Source organism: Acanthochromis polyacanthus, chromosome 19 (assembly GCF_021347895.1).
Source record: "Acanthochromis polyacanthus isolate Apoly-LR-REF ecotype Palm Island chromosome 19, KAUST_Apoly_ChrSc, whole genome shotgun sequence".
Classification (NCBI taxonomy): Eukaryota; Metazoa; Chordata; class Actinopteri; family Pomacentridae; genus Acanthochromis; species Acanthochromis polyacanthus.
In genome coordinates this window covers 26,089,484-26,098,478 of record NC_067131.1, presented here as the reverse complement: position 1 = coordinate 26,098,478, position 8,995 = coordinate 26,089,484, and the positions used below count along the sequence as shown (strand labels likewise).

The 8,995-nt window shown below is 41.6% G+C and overlaps 1 protein-coding gene across 1 annotated transcript; it reads right to left on the bottom strand.

The window, feature by feature from the left end:
• Window positions 1-1,558: 1,558 nt before the first annotated feature.
• LOC127531201 (nicotinamide riboside kinase 2-like) lies at window positions 1,559-2,276 on the bottom strand (the record flags this gene model as incomplete). Its single annotated transcript, XM_051939998.1, has 1 exon — window positions 1,559-2,276. A coding segment is annotated over one exon (612 nt), but the record flags the coding sequence as incomplete, so codon positions are not given.
• Between the last annotated feature and the right edge of the window lie 6,719 nt (window positions 2,277-8,995).

Here is an 8,995-nt window from a genome sequence, read left to right as displayed (position 1 = left end):
TTGGAGGCCAATGTTGTTAGCGGCAGTGTCAATAAACAGCAGAAACCGGTAAATGTGGGTGGGACTCTCAGTCAGTCTGAACAATCACTGCTCTCCGGCTACGTCCTCTGAGAATCTTTCTTTCATCTTTGGCTCCAGAAATCCAAGATGGCAACCAGGAAGTGGCTTCATTTTCTCAGTGCAGAAACCAATGGGTGACGTCACGGTAGGTACATCCATCTTTATTATACAGTCTATGGTATTGTAGAAACCTTGCAGGCCTTATAGTGACCAGCAGCAGCACACTAACTGCTGTGAGCTTATTGTGAGACCCAATATTTTTAACTCCTCTCTGACAACGCTTATAAAAACAACAGCTACAACAAACTAGCTTATACATAGAAATAAATCAGCGCTTTTCAAAATCATGCCATTTACACATTAGTCAGTTTCCCAAAACTCCCATCATACTGTCACTAGTATATTACACTGTTACATTTTTACTCCTCCAAGGAACACGCGGTGGAATTATGTGACGATCGCGGTATGTTTGTCCATCTGTGTGCAACATTACTCAAAAGTGGAATAACGGATCTGAATGAAATTTTCAGAGAAGGTCAGAAATGACCACTTCATTATATTTTGGCAGTGATGCGGCTTATAGTCCAGATTTGTGAAGGATTTCCGTATCATTGCGAGATAGCAACACAGCGTCACGGAAACTATGAAAACAAGTGAACACTACTTCAGCTACCTGCTGACGATCACATGATTGCGATGCCACAAATCCACTGAGACTTTTATGTCAGAAATGATACAAGGAACAAATGATTAAATTGTGGGGTTGTTTCAGAGTCCCATCAATTCCCACCACCCGCTACATATTTAGGTTAGGCGATTCAGTGTCCGTACATAGAGGCAGATCCAGATTAATTTTAGTGGGGGGGGACAGAGGGGTACAACAGATATTTTGGGGGGCCACCAAAAAGTTGTAAGAAAAAATGAAAGATGCAACCGACCTCTTGCTTTAAAAAAGTATTTTCATGTTTTTGGCTCTCCCAATAGAATAGCTGTTTATGGCCTTTTCATTTTGGACTGTAAACATTCAAATTAAGATAGACTTGTTTCCTTATTTATGTGAATTAAAACATCATTAGCTGAAGCATCTGCTTGTTATGTAAAACTGGTAGGCTCAACCACAGTATCCTGAGGGCAATTAAGTGACAAATATTGTGCAAGAACAGCTCTATATACAACCCTGTCAATTTCCACTTCTTAGAATGTTTACTGACAATTATCACACCTAAAATAAGAAATAATATTCTGTACTTTTAGCAAAGTTCTCAGCTGTAAACCATAAACATCATAGGGTTCTGTATACTAATCAGTCTAAATCAAAGTGAGTACTACCCAATACACAGTGAACAACTACAATCTGTACCCTTGATCTGTGGTAAAATAATCTGAAATGTTCTGTGCACTAATGTAAATTTTAAAATACAATAAAATACAGTAAGTAGCACTCTATGCATTTAACAGTAAACCTGAGAACAATAATAAATAGAAGCAATATTCCATAGTAAGTCATTTAATAGTGCACAGCTCAGCAAACAGTGTTCTGCATAGAAATCACAAAAAGCTGCTCTCAATCTTTCACAGTGAACAGATGTTCTTGTGTTGCAGGTCTATGGCCAGATGTGGTCATCGAACAGGGCGGGGGAGTCTAGCACCGTGGACTTCCTAGAGCACCTCCTCTTTTTGCATTCTTCATATGGGATGGAAATAAAGTAATGTTGGTTTAGCACGTCCATCAGAGGCCTGTAGGTGTGAAGCAGGAAGCCCTCCACAATGAGGATGTGAGTCTCCTCCTCCTCCTTGTGGTCAGACTTTGGGACCATCTCTGTGTCCAGGGTGTTAACGCCATGAAACTTCACCGGGTTCTCCAGCCACGCGTAGATCCTACTCATCATGGCGTCCATGTCCAGAGCAGTGATGACATCGTACTGCTTAAAGCCATCTTCAATCTGATCTTGGGGCTTGAAGAAGTCATCCTGATGGACCACGCAGCAGTTGGGCAGGTTCTTGATCAGGCGGTTGGTGAGGCTGGTTTTCCCTCCGTTGGTTACGCCGCCGATGCCGATGATGTACTTTATGTTCTCGGATTGGTCAAAGCTCGGAAAAAGGGTCAAAAACGTCAACAAAAACCGGGTCGGGAGTGATCTGATGTGGAAGAAAGCTGGAAAAAGAAGATTGCAGCAGGAAACATTAACTACTGGAGTCCTCCATGGACCTTGAATTTAGTAAGGTAAGAGCAGAAAGGGAGCTGCCACCTGGACGCTGTTCTTCCACCCAGAGAGGACCTCTTTTTGCGGTCGCTGCTACACCTACTGTCCTAGTTGAGGTTTTAGGTGGAATATTCCTTTTAACCAGCCCCTCAGGTCCCTTTGAGGATTTTGGATGGAATAATAGTGAGGGTATGTTAAACCAACATTTTAGGTGCATGTCCGGGGATTTTGGTGTAATGTTCCTTTTAGGTGGATGTGTGAGGACCTTGTAGGTAGAATACTTCCTGAAACCAACCTTTTAGGTCAACATTCAAAGATTTAACGTGAAAAATTCTTTTAAACAAACCTAAATTTCATGTTTTGGTCATTATCAAGTGAGAAACCTCAATCCAGACTCCTCATAATGACATTTGAGATTCATGCTGCCGTCATTTGTTTAGTCCAGACTAAATGACAGAAACACACAACTGTAATTTTATTGTCACGGCCGAGTGGGGTATGTGCCTCAGATTTAAGCCTTTAAAATAGAATTAAATTAGAAGTTTGAATTACGAAACAATTAAAACTGACAACGCCACCTAGTAAGGGACTAGGACCCGTTTTAAAAGAGGTTCGTAACCCGGAGGTGAGCAGTGCATAACGACAGAGGATAAAAACATTTTTTTCCTTTCCAATAAATTTATTCATCTAAAAAAAAACAACATTTAAGAATAAACGATAAAAATTTAACAGACTAAAAGTTCTTAAAATAAAGTCACTAATAGATGGGTGACCACTGGACTCGTCATGCGGGGCCTCTTCTTTGGGTTGAGGGGAGCTTCTCCAGTCCGGGGCCACGGCGCTGCGCCTCGCGATCACGCAGGCTCTGGAGCCTGGGAGAAAGAGAGGATCTGCCAGTGGGGGAAGTAATAACAGGACCCACGCATCTCCCTCCCGTGTGTGGCGACTCACTGGGTCTGGGCGGCGATATCCAAGCCGCCCAGTATGCCGCAAACACGCGTTGAGCACCGCTGTGCGTTCCAGACCTGGCCCCACTTTACGGCTCCCGTGCGTCTCTCTCTCGCTCTTCGGTCGTCCTGCTTCTGTGCCGGTAATGTGCGCCCTTGTTTCAGCCTAATGGTCTTTCATGGTGCTCGTTACAGACCGCCATTCACCGTCGCTTCTGCCCGGTTATCTATCGTGCTACCCATTGCACGCTGACGTACACCGCTGCTTCTGCCGCCGCTGCACTGCCTGTCTGTCCGCGGCTCGCCATTGCGGCTCACACCGCCACGGGCCTTGCTCACCTCCGCTGCCGCGCTGCCCGTTCCTCCTCTCTCTGTCTCCTTCCTTCCGGCTCTCTGATTGTCTCTTTTATTTGCAGTCATTGTCCCAGATTCAGTCCTGCGTAATCAACTGATTAGCACCAGGTGCGCTCAACCAATGTCCACAGTCTGTTCTGCTACATGCCGGCAGGTAGTGGGCATGGCCGAAACTCATTAGAAAGAAGGAAAGAAAAGGAATATGCAAAGAAAAACAGCACAACAAAACATGAAAATTAACAAACTAACACAGAAATCAAGCAATAATTTCACAACAAACTATATAAGGAAGCCACACACCAAATAATCATGCAAATAAAAATAATCACAATAAATAAAAGGCCATATTCCCACACTCAGTTATTAATGTCAAAACAATCCATGTGACTCAAACTCAACAGCTTTACAAACTCTAAGATTAAACTCTCCACAAGGATCCAAAATAAGTTGGACTTCTACATGAGAGCTTTAATTATTCTTCATCTACTTCCTGAAAAGTTTGGTCAATAAAAAAGACAAAAACTACAGACCTGAGCGAGCAACCGGAAGGGGCGTAGCTTCAGCCTCAGCGAGAGAGAGAAAGAGAGAACAGGTGGCCACCCCCAGCTCTTATAGATAGGTTTCAGATGACGTCACACTTCCGGGCTATTAGCTGGTCCGCCATATTGTGTGGCGAGTGTTGAAATTGTTGTGGTCGGGAGTCAGCGAGCAAGATAAGTATTGAGCAAGATAAATATAGATTGCAGTGTGACTGGGGACAAGAATAGTTCACGCCTGTTGTGTCCACGGCTGCCACGACAGGGCAGAAAGCCCAGTTAAACGGAGCTTCTTTAGAATTCCCACAATAAGGCTTGTCGAGGGTGAACAGACAAGGAAACTCAGCCGGCTGAGGCACCACACTTGGCTTGCCAGGATCAATAGGAAAGACTTCATACCTTCTCGTCACACAAGGATTTGCTCTGATCACTTCATGACTGGTGCGTGTGTGTTTTTTTTTTAGCTCCCATTCAGTTTAAATTAATGTCTCCATTCACATCGAAGTAGCCCACCTGACCCCCACCCCACTCCACCTCAGTCTATGAGCCTAGCTGCCTCTCCCAGCTGGTCATTGCTGGGCTTGCACTAGCCGATTGCCACAGCGCCATTGGCGCATCGCCCCGCTGGATGGCGCAATCAAAAAGCAACAAAAAAGGGTTCGACTTACTTTTTCTTCGAAACGCCCTAGCGATATTATAAGAAAAACAAACTTTTTCTCTCAGTAGGCGTCGGAAATGGTCGGAGCCACCCGAATCTTGACCACCATCCAGCAAAACGATGCACCAATGGCGCCGTGGAGCATCGGCTAGCGCAAGCCCAGCATTGGTAAAACAATGAGATTAGATACACTCTGGTTGGTTACAACTATGAAAATATGGTTAATTAACCTCATTAATTTGAGTTCAAGTGATATGAAATATATAAGTTTGCCCCTCAATATGGCGCTGAGCTACTTACTGACCCGGGTGTGTGACGTCAGTGAAACACTCCTATAGCTGGTGGGTGCGCTCCGATTGGCTTACCGCCCAGCACTACCTGAGAGGACACAACTGGTCTTAGGCAGGACTTATCCTGCTACAACAAGGTCATACCATAACATATTAGCAACACTGATATTTGATCAATAGAAAATCACCAACATATATTTTCTCCTGAAATAGATATATGAGAATGTAATTTGAGAACGCATAAAAATGCACTTCTAATAGGGGACCATTCTGATGTTCAGCTCACACAATCTCAGAGAGAGGCAGATAGACACGAAACAAAGACTTTAGTACAACAACCTGCTGTAATGCTAATAATACTGGACAGTAAGAATAGCAAAACCGTAAGGTTTAGATAAGAAAATGTTTAGGAAGATGTGTTCAACACAGGTTGTTTATTCTTCAGCAAGAACTGCTTTCAGTTGTACCATCCATAGCTAAAGTTAATTCTATTGTTTGCAAAGAATCATATATTATTATCCTAACATGTTTGACACTATCAGAGCAGCCTAATAAGTCTGTGAGCAGTTTGGGATATTTCAGAATGGATCTGTAAACCCCTATGTCTGCTACACACAGCTGTCTGCTAATGCTGTTTTATTAACATAAAGACACTAGTTCATTCACTGAAACTTGGGGAACAGAGATTAAGTGAGGGATCTTGCCCAACCACTTATCAGAAATGATTTGTTCAATAAGATAGCACCATTGTCAGTCACAGCTTGGACACAAATTAGTTTTTACACTGTTTTGTCTCAGTTTCATTGAAAGAGGTCTGGGGATTTTAAGCTAAGACCAACCAAGACTAAAACTGCAGGTAAATCACTAAATTATTCTGCATGAAGTGTGATTTATTTATTAACATCATTATTGTGATTGGATGTAAAACTTGACTCTTTTTCAGTCTGAACTGTTTATCCATTACCTTTATGTGGCTTAAGTGCCCAAATACTTTTGCAGGCCAATGTAAATTATTTTTTAAACACAAAATGTGAAATGCAGTTGTAGACTTTACATATATTTTTCATATAAATATGACTGTAATGGCTCACTTCATGCATGTCACATGAATCCTTTCAGGTTTCCAAAACTGAAAAAAAAAATCATTGAAAAAACTGAAAAAACAAAACATGCAAAATTCTTAATGACCAAGCTCCATCTCATCTCAAAAACCTTATTGTACAATTTCCTCCCAGCAGAGCCCTTCACTCTCAGACTGCAGGTTTACTTGTGGTTCCCAGAGTTTCCAGAAGCAGAATGGGAGACAGATCCTTCAGGTATCAGGTTCCAATTTGGGTTCAGGAGGCAGACACCCTCTCTACTTTTAAGATTAGGCTTAAAACTTTCCTCTTTGATAAAGTTTTTAGTTAGGACTGCTCAGGATCACCTCGTCTTTTTTCTCCCTCCTTGAGTCTTATCCCAGCTGGTTAAAGCAGATGGCCATCCTCCCTGGTTCCCCTGGAAGCTTCTTCCCTCAAAAAGAAGTTTTTTTTTCATCCCAGTGATCAAGTGCTGCTCAAAGGAAATCATTTGAATGAGTCGAGTCTCTCCCTCTTTAATATAACCTTACTATGTGAAGTTCCCTGAGCTGATATGTTGTGAATTTCTGCTATATAAATAAAACTGAATGAACAGAATATGGCATCAGGATCCTAAATGTTGCAGCCCTGTACAAAAAGAAAGCAATGACTCATGCAGTGTAGCACAGTAAATCTTTATTTCTAGTGCAGACGACACACAGTGCTCAAATACTGTTGGTGCTCCCCGTGTCTTACAAGGTGTCCATTTGTTTCTTTACACTGGTGAGAAAAAAAATCCACCATAGAAGTGAGAAATAAAAAATCCCCCCCCCCCCACCCCCACCCCCGTCCCCCACCCCCTCTGTCTGGGAAGACACTTAAAGCTGTCGCAACACTGGGACACATCACATGTACACTGTCATCAATGTTAGGCTGAAGGTTAGCGCCGCTGATGGCAGCACTGACATCAAACTTGGGATATGCTGACATATAAGTGAACACCTGTGTCTAACTTACAATATGTAACAGAGTGATCTGACTCATCCTTAATTAACACTAGTGTCTGTATGAAGGCCCATTTAAAACCTAAAAACAGAATAAAATGTAAGGATGAGGATGAGTTCAATAGGGTAAAATTGAAAAGATGTATGCACATTTCACTTTTTAAAAATGTGCCACTTAATACCCTGAGCCAGAGAGGTGTTTCATAGAGAGGGCTAATAAACAGGGCTGACAGTGAAAATCCTGGTTTGACTGATACCAGAAAAATAAACCAAGTTTAAGCTTGATGCACTGGCAATAGCTCACTTCCACAGAGCTGCACATTTAAGGCATTATATTAGTCTTCTAATTTCTTGAGCACAGAAATAAGAGATAAATTAAAGAGAAGTTGCCACTCTATTAATTATTTATTTGAGCTTACAAATTTCAGGTTCATGCTCAGTTGACTTATTCAATGTGCAAGAAAATGTGCAAGGGTTTGAGAGAGCACAGAGTAAGGAATTAACCCTATAAGCTGCAGTCAATTCCAGCCATTTTCAGTACAAAAAAATCGCTAATATTTTATTTGTAAATAAAAATATGACGAGAAATACAGGGAATATTGGACCTATTCGTGGATTATATACCGGCTTCAAGACATGTTTTGGACAAAATATTTTACTGGCTTGTTTCGTCTGGATGTCCAAGGTTGGATTATGGCCGTTTTTTTGTGGAATATTTTCATTTGTATGTAATAATGAACCCGGAAATGTGAGTCGCGCTGTGTACTTTGAAGCTGTGTATAGAGATCGGATGGATGGATATTCATTGTTTGTCGGACAAATGTGTTTATATTACCCGCTGTGGTAATCACATCTGAAAGTGGTTTATACCGGCGGATTCATGAGAATCTAAGCTTTCCATCGGTGTATAGTGTTTGTATAATTGCGTTTGCAGCTTCAGACATTTAAGGAAATGCTTATGCAGATCTCAAAGTGTTCCGCGGGCGGAACACCGAAGCTTAACGGGTTTTAAGCTAACTCAGTGTATTTGTTGAAGAAGGCCATGAGATGAGGTTAGCTCTGGCAAAAGCTAAACCCAACATCCTGACATTAGGGTTATTATTCTCACTCATGGGGATAAAACTGAGATGTTTCATAACACTGTCTCCAACAGTTCAATGTCATTCTCAGAAAGGTTAGCATAAAGACTGGAAGTAGAGGGCAACAACTACCCAAGTGTTGTCCAAAGTCCAAAAACACATCAACCAACATTCATAAAGCTGGCTAGCATACTCATTTTTAACCATACACAAACAAAAGTTGTATTGTCAGATTAACAGATTAACTTTCCACTTTCAGACAGAAAATAGTTAAATGCATTTCTGATAGACTCATTTTCAGTCTGACTGATCAGCTGCAGCACCAGTAACACAACCCTATTGTTCATTGTGGCATAAGTGTGAAAATTAGCTTCTCTACAACTGGGCTGTTCTCAGGTTTGGATTAATTTAAACCGATTTACTAAAGTAAGCCTGGCTTAACAGCTGCTGCAACTTTATGAAACATCTCTCTGGGTAAAACACATGGAAGTTTCTGGACTCCTTGACAGAGTTGCTGATGATATTCTAAAACCTGAGTTTAAGTTTGTATGACGCTACAAACTACAGCAGACAACACAAGTCAGTACACTCCTGTGCAATATCCATAAAATGATTCAAACTTGCATTACTTGACATTCACTGTATTTCTTCTAGGTTACACAGTAGGCTGTTTGCCCTTATGTAAAAAGTTTCAACAGGGAATTTACTCTATTAATCATCATCATTGTTGAAATGGATGATTGCTCTTCTGAAATACTTTTGTCGACTTGATATGATGCAGATATACAGGTAGACACACTCTATC